A 23,584-nucleotide genomic window follows, 5' to 3' on the forward strand; every position below is an offset into this window, starting at 1 on the left:
CGGCGAAAAAATTGCCAAAAACTGGTTGAAAATTTTCTAGGGTTTCAAAAACCGAAATTCCCAGGGTAGTTGCGGGGGTGCTGGCGACTCCGGTTGTGTGGCTTAGCAAACTCGAAGGACCCGGCCTCTAGGGAAAATTATGAAATTTGGAAAATCCAAGATGGTCGCCGAGTTGGGGGCGTGTGAATTTGGTCCTAAAAATCCGGATTATTTTCAAAATCATTTTTTAGGTACAGGGCAACCCCGCAGCGAGTCGGCTTCTATGGGGCGATGATGGATCTCGGTAAGAAGTATTGCCAGCGCTAAAAAGAATTCCCGAATTTGGGGTAATTTGGGAGAAATGGTCCAAAAAGTGGGAAAAAATTTTTTCGACATTTTTGACAAAAGAGGCATCAAGGCCTATCGAGAAACATCCCCTAAAGGGTTTTAGGTGGGTTTTGTTGGAATTTGCTGGCAACACCCATACATGGTTTGACCAAAATAGAAATTGGGGTGTCTCTCCAAAAACTGAAATTCCTAGGGTACTTGCGGGGATACTACCGATCCCTATTGTAGGGCAGTGGGAGGCTGAAAGACCCGGCCTCTAGGGAAAATTATGAAACTTCAGAAATCCAAGATGGCGGCCAAGCTATGGGAGATTTAGTTTTTGGAAAAATTTTGGGATATTTTCAATCGCGTTTTTGCTGCACATGGCAACCCCGTAACTAAACGCCACCTACTGACATGGGTAAGTCTCAGTAAGAAGATTTGCCAGGGCTAAAAATTTTCCCCGATTTTGGGTTAAATTTGGAGAAAAGTCCCATAAAGTGGGAAAAATTTTTTTCGACATTTTAAATGAAAAAGTCTTGTTGGTCTACCAAAAATCGTCCCCTGAAGGGTTTTAGGGGAATTTTGTCAGAATTTGCTGGCAACACCCATACATCATGGGACAAATTTTGAAATTGAGGTCTAGCTTCAAAAACTGAAATTGATAGGCTACCTACGAGTGTGCTAGCTCAACGCACTGTGCGGCGTCGGATAGCCGAAGGACCCGGCCTATAGGGAAAATTATGAAATTTTAGAAATCCAAGATGGCGGCAGAGATAGGGGAGTTTTGCTTTTCGGAGAAAATTTGGGATATTTTTAAATATAGTTTTAGGACACTTGGCAACCCCGCAGAGAGTCGACTTCTATGGAGAGATGATGTGTCTCCACACAAAGTATTACCTGGTATAAAAATTTTCCCCGATTTTAGGGTAATTTTTGAGATAGGTCCTAAAAAGGGGGAAAATGTTTTTTGGACATTTCAAACAAAAGAATGATGAAAATCTGTCAAAAACAATCCCCCTATTGATTTTAGGTGGTTTTTGTCAGAATTATCTGGCAACACCTTACATCAGTTTTCTTAGAGATTAGTACTAGAAGGAGTCACCGAGGCTCTATACAATATATGAACGAAATGTTTCTGTCACTACGGTGAATACGTCAAAAGTATTAAAAAGTAAAAATCTAAGATGGCGGCCGAGTTAGGGTACTTAATTTATGTTGACAATTTTAGGGACTTTTTAAAATTCAATTTTGGGGTACCATTTATCCCTGCAGCGAGTTGACTTCTATAGAGCAATGGAAACTCTCGGTGGAAAATTTTACCTGGTCTAAAAATTTTCCCCGATTTTGGGGTAATTTCGGAGAAAAGTAAAAAAACGTGGGAAATTTTTTTTTTCGTTAAGTTGAACAAAACAGTTATGAGCGTTGGTCCAAAATCATCCCCCAAAGGGTCCTAGGTGGTTTTTGTCAAAATCTCCTGGCAACACCATACATCGATTTTCATACTAAACCGTACTATTGATAGGGTACCTACGAGTGTGCTAGGTCAACGCACTGTGCGGCGTCGGATAGCCGAAGGACCCGGCATCTAGTGAAAATTATGAAATTTTAGAAATCCAAGATGGCGGCACAGATAGGGGAGTTTTGCTTTTCGGAGAAAATTTGGGACATTTTTAAATGTTGTTTTAGGACACATGGCAACACCGCAGCGAGTCGACTTCTACGGAGAGATGATGTCTCTTGACACAAAGTATTACCTGGTATGAAAATTTTCCCCGATTTTGGGGTATTTTTTGAGACAGGTCCTAAAAAGTGGAAAAATTTTTTTTCGACATTTCAAACTAAAGAATGATGAAAATCTGTCAAAAGTCATCCCCTTAAGGATTTTTGGTGGTTTTTGTCAAAATTATCTGGCAACACCTCAGATCAGTTTTCTTAGGGAATAGTACAAGAAGAAGTCACCGAGGCTCTACATAATGTATGGACGAAATGTTTCTGTTACTAAGGTGAATACGTCAAAAGTATTAAGAAGTAAAAATCCAAAATGGCGGCAGAGATAGGGGAGTTTTGCTTTTCGGAGAAAATTTGGGATATTTTTAAATGTAGTTTTAGGACACTTGCCAACCCCACAGCCAGTCGACTTCTATGGAGAGATGATGTGTCTCAACACAAAGTATTACCTGGTATAAAAATTTTCCCCAATTTTAGGGTAATTTTTGAGATAAGTCCTAAAAAGTGGGACAATAATTTTCGGACATTTCAAACAAAAGAATGATGAAAATCTGTCAAAAACAATCCCCCTATTGATTTTAGGTGGTTTTTGTCAGAATTATCTGGCAACACCTTACATCAGTTTTCTTAGAGAATAGTACTAGAAGGAGTCACTGAGGCTCTATACAATGTATGAACAAAATGTTTCTGTCACTAGGGTGAATACGTCAAAAGTATTAAAAAGTAAAAATCTAAGATGGCGGCCGAGTTAGGGTACTTAATTTATGTTGACATTTTTAGGGACTTTTAAAAATTCAATTTTGGGGTACCACTAAACGTTGCAGCGAGTTGACTTCTATAGAGCAATGGAAATTCTCGGTGGGAAATATTACCTGGTCCAAAAAATTTTCCCGATTTTGGGGTAATTTCGAAGAAAAGTAAAAAAACGTGGAATTTTTTTTCGTCAATTTGAACAAAACAGTGATAAGCATTGGTCCAAAATTATCCCTCAAAGGGCCCTAGGTGGTTTTTGTCAAAATCTCCTGGCAACACCATACATCGATTTTCATAGTAAACCGTACTAAGGAACTCTTAGGTGTATGTAACCTGGGCTCTGTACAATATATGGATGAAATGTTTCTATCACCAATGTATATGTTAAAAGTATTTAAAAATAAAAAATCCAAGATGGCGGCCGAATTAGGATACTTTATCTATGATGACAATTTTAAGAACTTTTTAAAATTCAGTTCTGTGGCATCATCCCTGCAACGAATTGACTTGTATTGAGGAATGGAAACTCTCGGTGCGAAGTATTAACTAATTTTCATAGTAAACAGTACTAAGGAACTACTAGAAGGAGTCACCTTACATCTGTACAATGTATGGACAAAATGTTTCTGTCACCAAAGTGGATAAGTTAAAAGTATTTAAAAAAGGAAAAATCTAAGGTGGCGGCCGAGTTTGAGTATTTTATCTCTGATGATAAATTTACCTGGCTTCCCTGTAGCGAGTCGACCTTTATTGAGCCGTGGTAGATTTCGGTTCGAAATATTACCTAGGTTACAAATGTTCCCCGTTTTTTGGGTAATTTTGCAAACCCAAAATGTGGGATTTTTTTTTCGACAAACTATATATAAGAGCAACGGAGATCTATAATAAATATCATCTTAATAGTTATATGCGATTTTTTGTAAAATTAGGTGGCAACACCATGCATCGATTTTCGTAAAAAGTAATATTTACTAAGGACCCACTAGAAGGACCGTGTCTCTGTACAATATATGGACGAAAAAGGAAAAATGGTATGAAAATTTTCCCCGATTTTGGGGTAATTTAGAAGACAAGTCCAAAATGTGGGATTTTTTTTTCGATATTTCAAACAAAATAATGATGGATATCTGTCAAAAATCATCCCCTTATTGGTTTTTCGTGGTTTTTGTCAGAATTATTTGGCAACATATTAGATCAGTTTTCTTAGGGAATAGTACAAGAAGAAGCCACCGAGACTCTACATAATGTATGGACGAAATGTTTCTGTTATTAGGGTGAATACGTCAAAAGTATTAAGAAGTAAAAATCCATTGCGGCCGAGTTAAGGTACTTTTATAAATTCAGTTTTCAGGTACCCATCGTCACAGCAGCAGTCGGTACGAAGCACTACCTGGTCTAAAAATTTTCCCCGATTTTAGGGTAATATCAGAGAGAAGTAAAAAACGTGAGATTTTTTGTTTCATCATTTTAGACCAAACAATGATGACGATCTGTCAAAAATAATCCCCAAGGGGTCTTAGGCGGTTTTTGTCAAAATGAGCTGGCAACACCATACATCGATTTCCATTGTAAACAGTACTTAGGAACAACTAGAAGGAGTTACCTTGGCTCTGTACAATGTATGGACGAAATGTTTCTCACCAAGGTGTATATGTTAAAACTATTTAAAAAGGAATCATTCAAGATGGCTGCCGAGTTAGGGTACTTTATTCCCGATGACAAGTTTAGGGACGTTTTAAAACTCATTTTTGGAGTACTATTTTATTCCTTACAGCATGTTGACTTCTATGGAGCAAAGATAAGAAGAATTATATAGGCTACAAATTTTCCCCGATTTTCGGGTAATTTAGCAAACCCAAAATGTGGGAAATTTTTTTCGACATTTTTTTAAAAATAAATGTGATGGGTATCTATTATAAATCTCATCTTAATAGTTTTATGCAATTTTTTGTAAAATTAGGGGGCAACACCAGGCATAGATTTTCGTAGAAAGTAATATTTACTAAGGACCCACTAAAAGGACCGTGTCTCTGTACAATATGTGGACGAAATATATCTGTCGTAATGTAATATATATGTCAGAAGTATCAAAATGGAAAAATCCAAGATGGCCGCCGAGGTTAAATTGAACAAAATTTGGAAGATTTTTTTATTTTGGTACATAGTAACCATGCAGCGAGTCCGCTTTTATGGGATGCCATTGAATCTCAGTATTGCCAGCGCTAAAAACTTTCCCCGATTTTAATATTTATGATATTTTAATTAAAAGAGTGATGAGTGGTTATTATTTATCATAGGTCCTTTACCTACGATAAATAATAACCCTAAGGCTTTTATCAAAATTATTTGGAAAACATTATTATGAAAACCGATGTAAGTTGTTACATCGGTTATACTAAACTATTAGAAGGAGTTGACAATGTATGGACGAAATGTTTTTGCCACCCTGGTAGCTAAGCCAAAATAAAAAAAAATAAAAATTCAATACTGCGGCCGAAGACGTCAATTTTTTGCCTATACCTTAGTATAGGTGACCACAAATATCAAATTAGTTTTGGAGTGTGACATAAAAACTCACACAAATATTGAACATTTTCGATGTCGAAATTATTTTCAGGAATGCTGTTCTGAATAATTTTTGTCTTTGGATTTTGTAATTTGAAGATTGCAAAATGTGTAAAATTTTCAGATTGTAAATAATGAGAATAAATTTTGTCCATACATTTCTTTCATTGTATGATATCCACGGTTTATTACCAGCTAAGGAGACTATCTTGGAATTCATTCCTGCTTTGGTGACTATTCTAAATGATAATCGTTCGTGTAAAAAATACAGTTATGATTTATATGTCCTTTACACTGGAAATTTTGGTCACAGATCTATTCTATAAGGTATAAAAGTTGGTTAGGTAAGGTTCAGTTATATGACCTCTACATTAGAAATAGCGACCCCATACTAATTAGTATATAGAAAGTAGGGTTCGATATGATTTTGTATTTCGTATTCGGTTAGGTAGTAATATAATGGCCAATTATAATAGAAATTATAGCCACAGATCAATACGGTATGCAGAAGTGAATTAGGTTAGATTTCGTATTCTGTTCTCTACATTATAAACTATGATCACAGACTAATATATTGTAAAGAAATGTAGGTTAGGTTTTGTATTGGGACCATTACAATACAAAGTGGCGCCATAAGTCAATACGGTATACAAACAGTGAGTTAGGTTTCGTTTTTTTCACTCTTACAATAGGAATTGACATTTGTGGTATAGTTTCGTATCAAAACATGTTTCTGCCAACCAAGATCGAAAAGAAAACCTTCACCATAAAAAAAATCAGCTAAACCGACCCACACGCAACCTAGACGGTTTTGTTTTTCTTTATTTCCTTTACAATAGAAATTATGGTCAAAAATATATAAGGTATACAGAGAGGTAGGTTAGGTTAGATTGCTACTCAATAGTAATTATTGCCTCAGACTATTAGTATACTGAAAAGTAAGATAAGGTTAGGTCTATAGACAGGAGAATATGGAAATTGGTCACAGATCAATAAGGTACACAGAAACGTGGGTTAGGTTAGGTTTCGTATTATGATCTCTATATCAGAAACTGTGAACCCAAATTGATATAGTATACAGAAAGGTAGGTAATGTGAGGTTTTGTATTGCGACCATTGCAATAAAAATTAAAGCCACAGGTCGAAATGGTATACAGAAAGGTAGGTTAGGTTAGGTTTGGTATTGCGATTCTTTACAGTAGAAATTATGGCCTCAGAATAATATAGTAAACAAAAAGGTAGGTTTCGTATTATGAGCTCTACATTAAAAACTTTGACCCCAGACTAATATAGTATACAGAAAGGTAGGTTAGGTTAGGTTTTGTATTGTGACCATTACAATACAAAGTTTCGCCACAGGTATATATGGTACACGTGAAACAGAAATTCACTGTTACAATAGGAAGTCACCTAATCGTATCAAAACAGACAACTCTAACAACGAAAAGAAAACCGTCTTCACAAAAAAAATCAGCGACAACGCCTCGCGGGCCTCTTGAGGCCCGCGCACACACGCACCCTCTAGTTTATATATATAACTAGCTGTCCTGCCAAACGTTGTTTTGCCATATAAATTAATAACGCTATAAAAAAATAGGGGTTGATGATAGAAGGGTGAAAATTTAGAATTGTATGTATTTTTGTGTGTTTTATAATAAAAATATAGAAAAAATTTTTTTTTTTCTAAAAAATAAAAAATAAAAATTTCGGGGTGGACTACCCTCAGAATACGCTCACAAAATTTCATGAGAATCGGTCAAGCCGTTTTGGAAGATTATGGGAACGAAAACTGTGACACGAGAATTTTATATAATATAAGATTGCATGTCACGTTGTTTGTCCGCTACGGACTCCTACTGAACCGTTTGCAAATTTGATTTGCATTGCAATTTGATCCAACTTGAAAGATAGGATAGCTTACATCTCAATTTATAGTCGCAATATTATTTTATTCAAGAACCTTAGACACAGCAATGGCCGGGTCAGCTAGTGTTAAATAAATATGTAAAAGTATATCATTTATCCATTTCTTTATGTCAACTTTACTCATCCTTTGTTCTCATGTCTTAAAGAAAGTGTATAATATGAACGTGGATGGATGTAAAGGGAGGGGACCCTCTAAAAAAAGATGGATGGATCGTGTGAAAGATGATATGAATAAAAGAAGAGTATGTTTAGATATGACGACCGATAGAGAGCAGTGGAAGAGAATGACATACTGCGACGACCACAAATAATGAGATAAAGGGAAGGCAATGATGATAATTCTGTCTACTTTGATATTTGGCAGTATGTATTCATACAAATGTCCTAAAATTGTAATTCTGAACAATATTTATTTAAAAGCAACACACAAGTTTCTTGTTCGTTCTTCCTCTTCTTCAAACTTTTCTATCCTGAGCTGGGTCAGACCCCGTTTTGCGTTTTTATTATCACAAGAAGCTTCTTAATTATTTTTAGTGACATAGAGTAAGGTCGAGAATTGAGCATATTTAATTTTGATGTGGTTTGTACCACAGATAAGATAATATTTGTACTGAATTATTTATGTAAAGTCATTCTTTTTAACGTCCTTTTCATTGGAAAGTTTGTGCTCATAACAAGTTTATAGCGAGTCGGTGACTAGTTTTTGAGAAAATAATGTAAGATGCTAAAGGGAATTGTAGGAATTGAAATAATCTTTATTCAAATAAACTCAATACAAGCACTTTTGAATAGTCATATATTTTTATTCTACCATTCATTCGGAACGCAGACTCATCACAAGAAGAACGTGCAAGAAACTTGCGTATTGCTCTTTTGAATTAATGTTATTTTAAATAAATGAATACAAAGTAACATTTTTTTTTTATTGAGGGATTACGCTATTGTCAGGTGCTTTGGACCTTACATTGGGACCTTCATAGATCTATTGTGCTCGCCCTAAGACAATAAGAGGCATGCGATAATCAACATAGAAACCGCTACGATATAATCCAGTTATATTTAAGCATTTTTATCGTCACTTCGAGCTATTTTTTTTTATAACACGGGACAAATGAGCATGCGGCTCACCTGATGGTAAGTGATTACCGCCGCCCATGAGCACCCGCAACACCAGGGGAATTGCAAGTACGTTGTCGGCCTTTTAAAGAAGGAAGACCTTACTAGTGACACATCACAGGGCAACTATAATAATAACATATGTATGTTGAGTCATAATAAATTAAAAAAATATTTAAAATTAAAAAAGTTTATAACTAAGACTCGGAGTATATTATATAAACGTTCCAAAAATGGTCAGTTGCTGAAAAAAACTAGTTTAAACAATTTAAAATTGCATGATTATATTAATAAGTATAATAATAAACTAGTGGAAAGCCAAAAGTTATATGACATGGATACAAGTTACCTAACTTCAAAAATAAAGAGTTTAGAATCATCGCTTCATGATTTAAATAACAAGTATACTATCTCACAAAAACAAATCCAGGAGCATATTTTAGCAATGGATGATTTGATTGATGTCAGTAAATACAATGCTGACCGTTTTGAGTCGTTAACTAAACATTGTACATGTGATCATTCAACTTCGCCAAATAATAATTCAGTTTCAACTGTGCAGATAAATGAAGTTCAGGGGATTTGTGTCAGTGACTATAATCCTAAAAGTAGCACAATGGTGTTTTCTGACAGAATAGGCTGTAATTTTGGGTCTATATTGAAGTATCATCTTAAGGGTGATGTATTAAATTACTGTATGCCAGGGGCATCATTTGCACAAATTATTAACAAAATTAAATCTACTAAAATGAATAAAATGACCACAGTTGTGTTATTTTTTGGTAATAGTATTAAATTAAGTAGACAGGATATAATTAAAGGTATTCAATATTTGTTACAATTGAATGTATATAAGATTGTATTGTGTGCTCTTCCTTATACAAGTAGCCATTATCATAAAAAAATTAACAATAAGGTACATTACCTTAATAATTTATTACATACATTGACATGTCGTCATAGTGACGTTTTTACATTTTTTGACACTAATAGTTTTATTAGTGATTTTTATTTGACAAAAGATACAATGTATCTTTCTAAATCTTCTAAGAATAAAATAGCCACTTTAGTGGCTTATAATATTGACTTCATGAACAGTTTACATGGTAAACTTCAATATAAAAATTGTGACATAACAAATGATTCTATTAATTTTTGTTTAAATAGTGATATAAGTAATTTGACTGCAGATTTAAACTGCTAACAAAGACAAAGGGAAAGCAATTAGAATTGGTAATTGTTCATCAGAACATACAAAGTTTTCCCGGCAGTGAATTAATTATACAATTATTTTTGGAAAAATACAATATTGACATTATCTGTTTCACTGAACATTGGCTTAAAGAAAGCAATATGATGTTCAGTTTAAATAATTATAATGTTGTCAGCTGCTTCAATAGAAAGTCAGTTAACAGAGGTGGGTCTATGATAATTGCAAGAAATAATATTAAAGTAAAGGAACGTGCTGACATTGTTAGACTTTCTATTGAGTGTTGTACAGAAATCTCATGTATAGAACTAGATAATTATATACTTATATGTGTTTATAGGCCTCCTAATAGTGATTATAATGTATTTGAAGAGGTGATGGAGGATATATTAAAAAAAGTATTTAATAGCAGTAAAAAAATCATTGTGTGTGGTGATTTTAACGTTGATATTCTTTGTGATACACCCACATGTACAAAAATTATTAGTTTATTTCAGTCTTTTAATTTGAGTAATGTCTTTCAGGAACCCACTCGTGTAACCGCTACGACTGCTACTTGTCTTGACAATGTTTTTTGTAACTGTGAGTATATTGAAAAATTAATAATAAATAAACTTCCTTCGGATCACTGTGGTCAAGTTGTTAAGTTTAGTAATCAGACTAAAAAAAATACCAATAATAAAAGATCAAAAAGACAAATAAATGCTTACAATATTAATAAATACAAAAGCACGGTAAAATATAAATTAGACTTAGAGTTACAATCTGTCAGTCTTAATAATCCTGATATTCTTTACACCAAGTTAATTAGTCTTTTGTCAAAAGAATACCAGAATATTTTCAAGAAAAGAGAATATTGTGTTAAATCTAAATTTACAGAATGGGCAACAGTAGGAATACTTAAAAGTAGAAACATTTTATTTGATTTATATGATCAAAAAAAATATAGATTTGATGACAAATTTACGACTTATGTTAGAAATTACTCTAAAATTTTCAAACAAGTTTGTATTGCAGCTAAATCTAATTTTATAAATAAACAAATTAATCAGTCCTCTGACAAAATTAAGACCATCTGGGGAATTATAAACAAAGAAACTGGACGGTCTGAAAAAGCCTGCAATCAATTCTCATTAAATTATGACAATAAGTTAATAACAGCAACAAAAGATATAGTTCATATTTTTCAAGATTTTTTTGCTAATATTCCGATTGATATTACATCTTCTCTAGACTCATCTCCAATTCGAGCAAAAACATTACTGGAGGCTAATGTCAGCCCTTGCTCTTTAACATTTAAATTTTCACATGTCAGCCCTTTTCATGTCATAAAAATATTCAAACAGTTAAATTTAAAAAATACGGAAGATCTCTGGGACATGTCAGTTAAAGTAGTTAGTTCATTCATAGATATTGTTGCTCCTTATCTAGCTACTATTTTCAATAAATGTGTTGATAATGGCGTGTTTCCTCAATTAATGAAATTTAGCAAATTAATTCCACTCTTCAAATCTGGAGATAGATTTGAGCTAGGCAACTATAGACCAATTTCTATTTTGCCAGTTCTAAGTAAAGTATTTGAAAAGATTATGTTTAACCAAATGTTAAAATACTTCAGGGATAACGGACTGCTTCACAGTCAGCAATATGGTTTCACTGCCGGCAAGTCTACTACTGATGCAGGTGTAGCGCTTATTACACATATATTCGAATCATGGGAAAACTCACAGGATGCTCTCGGCGTTTTTTGTGACTTGTCGAAGGCGTTTGATTGCGTAGATCATGAAACACTTTTGTACAAGCTCAAATATTATGGTATTAGAGATAATGACCTAAGTCTAATGAAAACTTATCTAGAGGATAGGGTGCAAACTGTAGATATTGATGGTGTAAAGTCTAAGGGAACTAATATAAAAATGGGCGTTCCTCAAGGTTCAATATTAGGCCCACTTCTCTTTTTAATTTATATAAATGACCTTCCCTACATGGTAGAGAAAGTTGCAGATATAGTGTTATTTGCGGATGATACTTCGTTAGTGTTTAAAATTGGTCGCCAATGTAATCAATTAGACGATGTAAATTATGCTATCTCTGCTATACTAAATTGGTTCACATGTAATAATCTATTATTGAACTCCAACAAAACTAAGTGCATTAAATTCACGCTGCCTAATGTAAAACAAGTAAATACGCAGCTATTGCTTAATGATGAAATAGTAAATTTTGTTAATGATCGTTTTTTTAGGAATAACAGTGGACTCGAAGTTACAATGGGGGCCCCATATTTCAAAATTAGCCAGTAGACTTAGTTCTGCTGCTTATGCAATTAGAAGGATAAGGCAATTAACAGACGTGGCGACGGCAAAACTTGTATATTTTAGTTATTTCCATAGCATTATGTCATATGGCATACTGCTATGGGGTAAAGCTGCCGATATAAATACTATATTTATTTTACAAAAGAGAGCCATACGTTCTATTTATGGTATGGGTTCTAGAGAGTCATTACGTCAATGCTTTAAACAATCAAATATCCTCACCGTTGCCTCACAGTACATTTATGAAAATATTATGTATACAAGAAAAAACTTAGATAGTTTCAAGAAACTTAAAGACTGTACAAGTAGAAACTTACGCAATAAAAATAAGCTAATTTTACCTAAATGCCGTCTACACAAAGTTAGTAATTCATTTTATGGTAATTGCGTAAGATTCTATAATAAACTGCCAGAGTCTACGCTAAATCTTACAGAGAGGCAATTCAAATCTTATATTAAACAAATGTTATGTAAAAAAGCCTATTATAAGATAGATGAATTTATAGATGATAGCAATATATAGCAAGAATAAGTTTATTTGCGGACAACGTTATAATTTTAATTTTCATACTGCTTTCTTGATATATGATAGCGTAGCGGCTTTTGTATTGATTGCCGCATGCATCCTTATGTAAAGTGCGAATACTGTAACTACCATATAGTAATTTTTGTAGCTGTGACGTGGTCGTGTGGAATGAGTAGTCATGCTCACTAAAATGTCCAGACATGTGGCGGCGTGGTGGGCCGGGTCAATGGGCTCCCTAAAATATGGTCGAGCGCAGTGATGGCTGGCTCATCCGTCATACTCGTGAACGAGTGCTGCTTGTAGGGACTGGTCTGCTCTTATCACTACGACTGATTAAATCTTATTGCATGATTATATTTGACCCAAAAAATTAGTGCTTGTTGGTAGTTTGTATTCACACGTTTCGACTTGTAAATGTAAACTTACAAGGATTATTTAAAAGAGCAACACACAAGTTTCTTGCTCGTTCTTCTTGTGATGAGACAGCTTTCCGAACGAGTGGTAGATAAAAAACAAATTGTTGTGACTATTCAAAAGTGCTTAAATTAAGTTTATTTGAATAAATGATTTTCTATTCTATTCTATTCTATTCTGAAGAGCTCTTTTCTTGAAGGTTTCAATATCGTATCGGTTCGGAAATACCACTGCTGGAAGGTGATTCCACAATGTGGTTGTGCGAGGCAAAAAGTTTCTAGAAAGTCGCACTGTGAAGGACCGCCATTCATTCAGATGATCAGGTTCGTATTTAGTTTCTGGCATACCAGCTGACTCACGCAACTTCGTCTGCGTCACACTTACTTGACATTTATCATTACATTACATTTCGCTCAATTTAGATACTATCTTTTTAAATCATAGCCTATGTGTTTGATGTATAAGCTATATTATTGTAAAGTTTCATTAAAATCTGTTCGGTAGTTTTTGCGTGAAAGAGTAACAAACATCCATACTCACAAACTTTTACGTTTATAATATTAGTGAGATATGATCAAATGAAGGCAGGTGGGCCGCTTGATTATCATTTCCAACTAGTTATTTACGAGGAAATCAAAACATTATTATATTTTTAAAACATCATGCACCTTTAAAGTGGAGATAACGAGATACGGTACTGATAATACGAACACGTCGTCGTTTGGTATGATACGAATGTTAGTAATTGGGGTGCCAATACTACATATACCAGAGGTAGAAGTCTTATAGATGAGAATGTAATGATGCACCCGCCTGCGCTAACGGTATACGCTGGCGGGGCACCAGTGGAGGATGATAAGATGAGCATGAGGTCAGGTCAGTTAGCACATCGTGACAAATTTACCAGCTATTTATAACGATGGTTTTTAGAAACGACCTCGCTGGTCTAGCGGTCTAGCACACCGCTTTACGTCCGATGGTCGCGGGTTCGATTCCTCGCACGGCACAAACATTTGTATTCATGAGTATGATTGTTTGTATCGGTCTGGGTGTTTTCTAGGTATATTAGTGTGTATTTACAAATAAAATCTTATGTATTTATATCAGTCATCTAGTACCCATAACACAAGCTTTAGCTATCTTAGCTTGGGTCTAGATGGCGCTGTGTGAATTGTTTATTGAGTTAATAATTATTATTATTATTATTATTATATATATATCGTATCTCCCTTTTAACGGGGGTAATATATTCAAACACGCGGGCCTTAGCCAAGCATGGATGAGTTATGTGATGAAGAAAGAAATTTTCTGACTATTCGGCATGTGTTTAGAATGACGGCTTTTTGTAGTAGTTCTATTGTAGAGGAGGGGATATACAACGTGATAGGGGGAACCGCGTGGAGGTCAACCGGACATAGTACATTGCTAGCAATGGGGTTATTAGTCCCCATTACTACCAGTCCCCTTCAACCTATGACGTCATGTTAAGGTTCAGGGCTAGGGCGAATAAATTTAAAGTGAGACATTGTACATCATGAGGGGTTGGAAATTCATCCAAAGTTCGTATAAAAATCATGAAATCTTGGAATTTTATCTAGTCTTAGATCGGGTCTTAGATTATGTGAAGTTTTACCAATTAAAATTTGACCTTCCGAGATGCGACATTTCAGAGGGAGGAATGGGGGCGGATTGTAAATTATGGAACTAAAAGCGAAGCCAAATATTTGTATGTTGGCAACCCTGATTAGCAATCACCACTCGCGCTACATCCAGATTGATTATATTTAATTAGTGTGTATTGTTATTTTTCCTTATTCAAAAATACGAGAAATTGTGTCATATATGTTTCGTCATAGATTTCTTTCTAACTATTATAGATAGATATCCATGTTATTCAGATCAATAGATACATACACATATAAATTACAAAAAAAAAAACAGAGTATATAAAAAAATAAGAAGCGTCTTGTTAGTAATGTGGACTAATAACACCATTCCTAACAAAGTACCATGTCAGTCCATGTGTCATGATCTCTACTGGGTTCCCCTGGAGACCATCGTGATAAATTCCTGATGAATTTACGAGGTTGGGCTAACTGAGCTGACCTCATGTACAGCTTATCATCCTCTACTAGTGCCCCGTTAGTAGTTAGCCCCGTATTGTGTGTTATAGTAAGTATATATTTATATTTATGTATGTATATTTGTAATTATTTTTAAGAAAACCTATTTACCTATGTTAGGTAAAATTATAAGTTAGTCCTTTCCCACCGCTGCCCATCAACCGCTTTCTGTTCTTACCTAATGGTTAGCTGGTATAGAATGCCATATGGCAATACGCTCGCCAAATTGTACATTTTTTAAAAGTGCAATAAAGAATAAATAAATAAAAATCAATGAAAATAGAGAATAATAAAATTTCAAACATTTCTAAATCCACCGCGGTAGAAGAATCCAGTTTAGAGGCAGGAGCATACCCAACTCCGCCCCCCTTCTATCCCCCAATGGGGCTGGCGTGCACACGTATCCACAATTAAGTAGGGCAACATAGGTGGCCCTAGCAACGAGATAGGGTAGGAAGATCTCATGAAGATTTTTCCACACAAAAAAAGTTTAGTAAATCTGACGTAAGCACTTCACAATTTCGTAATGAGTAAAAGAAAGAAAATCTCAAAAGACAAGTTTTACATACCTGCACCACTCTGACCGAAGACAAAGTTGTCAGGTCTGAAGAGTTGTCCGTAGGGGCTGGCCCTCACTGCGTCCATTGTGCCAGGTTCGAGGTCCACCAAAACTGCGCGGGGGACATATTTACCTGAGGAAAGAAATTACAAAACTTTGAATGTACATATCAAAATGGTTAACGACTATTTCCCACGACGATACAGTGGTGATTCTAACTAATTGTAGTTATACAAATTCAAAAATTATTTATTAAACAAAAACTTAAGAAATTTCTATTAGAAAATCAAATTTCCACTGTATAACTGTCCGTACTGTATTGTTTTATATATGTATTTTCATTTCCATACATTATCATAGCATAGATTTACACCTTAGCAGAGCCACCAACAGCGCACGTTCACGCGGGCAGCAGTAGGTACACAATTTTTATATTTTAAATTATTTTCTACAAGGTTCCACTGAAAATCAGCGTTTGGGCATTACAGCCCAGACACAAAGCTGAGTGGAAACCAATTTGGTCGCAACTGTATTTTTAAAATAATGCTTTATAATTTTTGTAATATGTTGTATGATTGTTTTGTATGCGCCAAATAAATATATTTTTCTTTTTTTCTTCTTTCTATTCATGTAGGACATTTTAGCCGCTTATGAACGTCAAATTTTTTATATTATAATTTTTCCCGACCGTCGTTAAATATTCTATGTAAAAACACACACCCACAAATTTAATTCTACACATATCTTATCGTCAGATGAAGCTGTAAAATCCAGATGCGGACAACAGCATTAGAGTAGTCCGAAAAAAAAAAACACAAGTCTTACCACTGGATGCCTCATGGTAATACACGTTGAGACGCTCCTGCTGCAACGAATTCTCTCCATTATACAACCCATTGGCATCTATTCCATGCTCATCTGATATCACCTCCCAGAACTGAGGACAGATTAAAAATAATATTAATACGCGAAGCAACAACCTTGTACACTTTTTTACGAGAATTATATGGAAGGCGTATGAAATAGTACATATAGGAGGGAATAACATATAGAAGAATACATATTGCTATTATGTTTTAAATTAAAAATATATAATAACTAGCTGATTCCGCGAACTACGCCTTAAAATTGAAAATGTCAAAGGTTTTTTGAAGTTTAAAATTCAAAAAATTCAAAAATCTTGTATTTATTAATGTAGGACTTTTTAGCCGCTTATGAAGGTCAAATTTTTACATTATAATTTTATACCGTCCAGTTCGGTATATAGACTTAATGCCAATTGAATTACGATTTTTTTTAGTTACGCAATAAATTTCTGCGCGAACTCTGTTTAACAGGTATCAGCTGTTTGTATGGGAAATTAAAATAGTTTTTACTATTTGTAGTGAATATGGCACGCGATCGCACCACCACTGGGCTGCTACTGAAAATCAGTGTTTTGCTATGAGCAAATTGTTCACAAACATCCCTGTGGCACCTAATATATATTTTAATGTTTACTAGTTAAAGTATTATGTGTTGTATTTTTTTTTTTTATAATTATTTACTATTCTTATGTGTTATTTGAATTTTGTTTGTACTATCTTTGTTATCGGGATACGAATAAAGATTTTTATCTATCTATCTATCTATCTATTTTACATGCAATTTCTTACATTTTAACCGTTTAAAGGGTTCTGAGACTGGACTATAAGAATATTTTAAAGAAATTAGCCAAATCGGTTCAGCCGTTCTCGAGTTTCGATACTAACGAACAGCAATTCATTATTATATATATATATATATATAGACAATAAAAATTAAATGAAATCAATAAAAAATATTACACATGTATTTGATACACAAAAGCATATTATAAGTATATATACTCATTTGTTTACTGTCAATACTCAATACTCAATATTTATTGCATTCCATAATATTACAATGAAATATGTTTATAATTAGTTTTCGATCATTATATTTTTTAACATTATTATTACTATTATCATAACTAGTTATAACATATAATTAAATGTTAATTATAATATACATTAATTAAATGTTACATAAAAACTAAAATACATCATTCAAATAATCATTTACATTATTATATTGTTTATTAAATGGTTTCAGTATTTTATAAACATATATCTTATTTCAGTAGTCAAAGTGAATAAGTTTAAGTTTTACTAAAAATATTAGTTACATTTCGGTATTTCGACCGACCAACCTCAAGTCTTTTTTGTAAACCATGTGCATGTTTGTACTGCGTGATCTCTTTATGGGGGGAAAGGATTGTTACTAATATTTGTGTATGTATGTGTATGTGTTTACATGTATTTGCTTTTAGTATATGTATTTTTTTTTTTTTTTTGACTATTGTTTTTATTAATTATATTTGCATACAGTTTTTCTCTGCACAGCCTATGGTTGACTGGTAGAAAATGCCTTAAGGCGTTAAGTATTACTTTTATATTTTGTGTATTTAATATATAAATAAATAAATAAATAAATAATAGCTCATGACCCCATTACTAAATGTTAAATTAATTATGGTCCAATTTAGATTATTGATAAATTCCTGTTGAATTTGTCACTAGTCTTTGTTTTTAAATCATTCTCCATGTTCTTAGCGTAAACCGTTAGCGCAGGCGGCTACTCTATTCCATTTTTTAAAAAAACCGATTTATATATATTGTATATTCAGTAGGTCTGAGAATCGGCTGCTATCTATTTTTCTTACCCCTTAGTGATAAGGATTGTTCACCCCTAACATTTTTTTTCGACAATGTTTTATAGTTTTATAATGTGGTATTAAAACATACAACCCTAAATTTTCACCCTTCTATCACCATCCCCTATTTATTAATAGCAATATTAGTTTATATGGCAAAAAAACGTTTGCAGGGTCAGCTATACTTGTAAATATCTATATTTGAGATTGTATTCGTCAGTGTAGACATGTTATGAATGTTATAAACTAAATTTATATTACAGATAGCTGGGTAACTTCTATTTTTATCAATTCAAACACAGCGGCATTGATCAATCGGTTTTGTTAAGTATGATTATTTGTAATAACTGGATAGTAAATAGGTTTTACAATTTTTAATGGTTGATAATGGATACTGACACGACTAACTTGTGAATAATATTGTCGAAAGAAAAATAGAATTATAGAAGGAAAAATAGAAGGAAAGAGTGGGAGGGGAAGACCAAGACACAGCTATAGGGGCCGTTCAAGTATTACGTAAGCACTATAGGGGGGCGGGGGGGTCTTTTCTTTGCTTATTTTGGATGACATGGGGGTGGGGGAGTCTGTATGATGATTACGTCATCGGAAAATTTACTTTTTTACACGAATCGTGTCATTATCAAAAAAAACAATCATTAATTGAGAGATGTTTACGTGATGGCAGCTTTGCTTACTTTTGCTGACACCGGGGGATGGGGGGTAAATAATTGTGATAAATCTGCTTACGTAATACTTGACATAAGGAAAAAGCATCGTGTCGTATCAATAGTCAAAGAGCATGATGGAAGAGCGCAGGAAGTGAATGCTCTTAAAATGAATGAATGAATGGATACTGATATGGAAATCTATTATGACTATTCTAAAGTGCTTATATTAAGTTTATTTGAATAAATGATTTTCTAATCTATTCTATTCTGTTCTTTTAAGCTCTGTTCTGTTCTGTTCTGTTATATTCTATTCTATTCTATATTATATTCTGGAATATGATACTTGGTACGGCACGATGAATTTATGAAAAATGTTATTGTGGGAAAAAAATAGAAGGAAAGAGAGGAGGGGAGAGGAAGACCAAGGCACAGCTACATCGAGCTAATTAAAGATAAAATTGGAGTCGTGTCGCATCATCAGTTAAAGAGCATGATGGAAGAACATGGAAAGTGGCAAGAGCTTATATTATGAACGAATTAATGGAATGTTCAGTCTGTGCTAACGGTCTACGCTGGGGCACGAGACGGAGATGATAAGATCAAGTCTGTTAGTCCGTCGTGGAAAATTCAGTAGTAATTTATCATGATGATACTATAAAATTGAAGAATTCGTTAACGATAATAATGTTTTTATAGAAAAACTTTTAGCACTGACAATATGATCTGATTACACTAATAATGAGTGCGTAGCGATTTCTATGTTGATTATCGCATGCCTCTTACTTGTTATACTGTCATTATTTATATAAAAAAACATCTATTAAAAAGAGCAACACACAAGTTTCTTGCTCATTCTTCTTGTGATGAATCTGCATTCCGAATGAGTGGTAGAATCAAAATATGACTATTCAAAAGTGCTTGTAATGAGTTTATTTGAATAAAGTATGTTTCTATTTCTATTTCTATGCTCTGAAAAGCAAGCACACCCTTCACATTAACCAACCAGTTACATAAGTTAAGCTAACTAAAGCTTGTGTTATGGGTACTAGATAACCGATACATATACCTACATAGATATATATTTTTGTAAACACATACATATTATACATAGAAAACATCAGTGGGATACAAACAATCATACTTATGAATACAAATGTTTGTGCGAATCGAACTCGCGACCATCGGTCGTAAAGCGGTGTGCTAGACCACCGAGGTAGTCGTGTAGACTTGTGGCACTTAAAGTTTGTTTCATCTTTATTGTTATGTGTTTTTTTTTATATTTATTTTGTACTAGCTAAATGTGTCTGTAATAATAAAAAAATTCCCAAGAAACTATGATCGCCTGTTTTATTTTATCTCCTTAAGGGTAACATTTTTACAAACTTTGAATGTCATATCTGTATTATTAGACAATTTAGTGTTTCACCATTTATTGTTTTATTATACGTTCAATAATCGTTACACATTCTTCTAACATTTTATCAACTTTTCTAATGACTGTTTGTGTCATTTGTCTTCTGACACTGACTTATTTATACAACGTAGATTATATATCATTATTACTACTACAATATACAATATCTCACTTACAATCCTTTTTTCTCACTAAAGCCTAGTAGCCTAGGTACTTTCTCAGAGTCTACACTGCCTGTGCATCAAATTTCATCTAAATCAGTGTCGTAGTTTTGGTGTGAAAGCGCAACAGACAGAGTTACTTTCGCATTTCGTATATTAGTATGAATATGAATGTGTGTGCCGAAGATGCAAATAAACTTATCTATCTATCTATCTAAACTTTATAATATCACAAACAGCCCCGCCAAACGTTTTATTATTAAATTAATTTAATCAGTTATCGACCGACGTGAGTCCAATGATTGATTAATTACTTTTAAAAATGGGTGTTGATGTGAAAACACCTATTTTTATTATGAATATTTAATATTGTAATGGGTGAAAACTGTGATCGGTACAGCCTATGCTGTAAATAATATAATTGACGTAGTGAAGTAACGTGAAACAGTCATGCTCGCTATAAAGTTCAAACTTGGCGGGTGGGCCGGGTCGATGTGCTCCCTCTAATATGGTTGAGTACAATGATGGCTAGCTCATACGTCATACTCGTGAACGGGTGCTGCTTGTGGGAACTGGTCTGTTCAGGTTGTGAACACTGATTAAACTTTTTGTTCTTTGTTTGCGATAGCATATGCCATATGGTCACTCTATTCTCCCAAATTTGAATTTTAATGACTGTGTATTATTATAAACATGTTCCATTATTATTTGAAAAAAATACGAGTTTCTTGTCAGTTCTTCTCATCTCGATATCATTCCGAACTGACGGTAGATTTGACATATCATAAGAGTCTGTAATAGACCTACATGAATAAAGATATTTTGAATTTGTATTTTTAATAGCAATATCAGTTGAAATGATGTTGGAAGAAAGGTGAATATTTAAGTATTTTTAAGTAAATATTCTTTATTGCACTTATGTATACCTATAGCAAGAAACAACATATTGACGACCTCGGTGGTCTAGCGGTCTAGCACACCGCTTTACGTCTGATGGTCACGGGTTCGATTCCTCGCACGGCACCAACATTTATATTCATGAGTATGATTGTTTGTATCGGTCTGGGTGTTTTCTATGTATAATATGTATGTATTTACAAAAAAAAACAATATCTATGTATATGTATCAGTTATCTAGTACTCGTAACACAAGCTTTAGCTAGCTTGACTTGGGTCTAGATGGCGCTGTGTGAATTGTCCTGAGATTATTATTATATTATTTATAAATAAAAATGTGAGCAGTGATAAGTCCACCCTTGCACTTATCTCTGAAAGAGATCTCTTCCAGTCAACCTAACGCTGTGTCAGTGGACATATTTAGCGGATAATGAATAGAATAGAATAGAATAGAAAATCATTTATTCAAATAAACTTAATTTAAGCACTTTTGAATAGTCAACATTTTTTTAAATCTACCGCTTATTCGGAAAGCTGTCTCATCATAAGAAGAATAAGCAAGAAACTTGTGTGTTGCTCTTTTAAACAATCCTTGTAAGTTCACATTTTACAAGTCGAAACGTGTGAATACAAACTACCAACCAGCACTAATTTATTTGGGCTCAAATATAAAAACACAATAAGATTAAATCAGTCGTAGTGATAAGAGCAGACCCTACAAGCAGCACTCGTTCACGAGTATGACGGATGAACCAGCCATCACTGCGCTCGACCATATTTTAGGGAGCCCAATGACCCGGCCTACCACGCCGCCACATGTCTGGACATTTTAGTGAGCATGACTACTCATTCCACTCGACCACGTCACAGCTACAATACAAATGGTAATGCAAGAGTTCTAAACACACAAATAGAATTTTAATGATTTTAATGGTCATAAACAATTAACTCAAATCAATTAAAAATTCAGGTGGACCACCCTTATCTCTTAGGGGTTTTATTTTTCAGTAAATATTGCAACATAGTGGTTATTGTTTCAAAAATATTTTTAAATAACCTTCACGTTTACTTAAATACCTTAATTACGTAAAAACGAGGATTAAGTATTAAGTACATAATTGATTAATTTAGGTATAATTGTTACTTATATAAATTAAACTAATTTATTTAATTTATGCCTAATAGTAAATATCATAGACGGTTTTAAATTAAAACTTTATGATGAATAACCTATTATCCTACATTCTATTTAAAAAATAATCAAGTACATTCGGTACCTAACCTTAAAACCGGATATATAGATAAAAAAATACCTTTGAACCAATTTGATTCCCACACTGACCGGCCTGTACATGCACTATTTCTGGCATTATAAAAACTTTATTTTGCACTTAAAAATTATGACTATTTAAAACAAAATTAATATACTTTTTATAGGTATTTTATGGACTGACACAGTTAATGTACTAGTCATAATGTTAATGTGATATTTTATCAGTATTATCTGATTATATCTTGCTGATATAATACCGATGAGTGATACACGTAGTATAAAATTTACTAGGTATCTATTTGCTCTGTGATAAAGTTTATATTGCGAGAACTATAGATACGAATTACGTGTATCTGTGGCAGGCCGAGGAATTGAAGAAACCGGAAATTATTTTAGAGTTTAATTTCTTTTATTTAATATCTCATGAGATTTTAACCTTCAATTATATTTATATTTCAGAAAATAACAAACTATGTAGGTACATAATATTTAGTGTAGTGAGTAATAAATTAAACATACCTTCATTATTTAAAATACATTGTAAATTTTTTATGTAAAAAAAGAGCATTTCTTACGACTTCAGGACAATGTCCTTTTAGCCAACTGTTAACTTACACACTTAAACTTTTAACCTACTCCACTGTCACTTTCTTATAAATATAAAGTAAGGGGATTCTTAGTAATGGTGATCCCATTGCTAGCAATGTACCATGCCATTGTTGACCTCCACCCAGTTCCCTCTGGAAACCATCTTCATCATTTCTGGTAAATTCACCATGACGGGCAAACAGACCTGATCTCGTACTTGTGAGTTCACATTAATATTGAAGAAAAAATCCGATAATTTAAAAAGATATCAAAAGAAGGTAGTTTGTGTTTAGTACTAATGAAGTACCCAATTTAAAAAT

The 23,584-nt window shown here is 33.6% G+C and overlaps 1 protein-coding gene across 1 annotated transcript in view; it reads right to left on the reverse strand.

The window, feature by feature from the left end:
• Positions 1-22,985, reverse strand: part of LOC131846364 (tubulin beta chain-like) — a 33,115-nt gene extending 10,130 nt beyond the window's left edge. Inside the window, exons 1-3 of the mRNA XM_059195636.1 lie at positions 22,717-22,985; positions 16,373-16,484; positions 15,558-15,680 (exon numbers count right to left, since the gene is read on the reverse strand). Coding sequence (XP_059051619.1) covers positions 15,558-15,680; positions 16,373-16,484; positions 22,717-22,773 — 292 coding nt within the window. The 5' untranslated portion in view covers positions 22,774-22,985. The remainder of the gene's footprint in view (positions 1-15,557; positions 15,681-16,372; positions 16,485-22,716) is intronic.
• Positions 22,986-23,584: the final 599 nt, after the last annotated feature.

Source organism: Achroia grisella, unplaced genomic scaffold, assembly GCF_030625045.1.
Source record: "Achroia grisella isolate CSIRO2021 unplaced genomic scaffold, CSIRO_AGI_Agris_v1 utg5103, whole genome shotgun sequence".
Classification (NCBI taxonomy): domain Eukaryota; kingdom Metazoa; phylum Arthropoda; class Insecta; order Lepidoptera; family Pyralidae; genus Achroia; species Achroia grisella.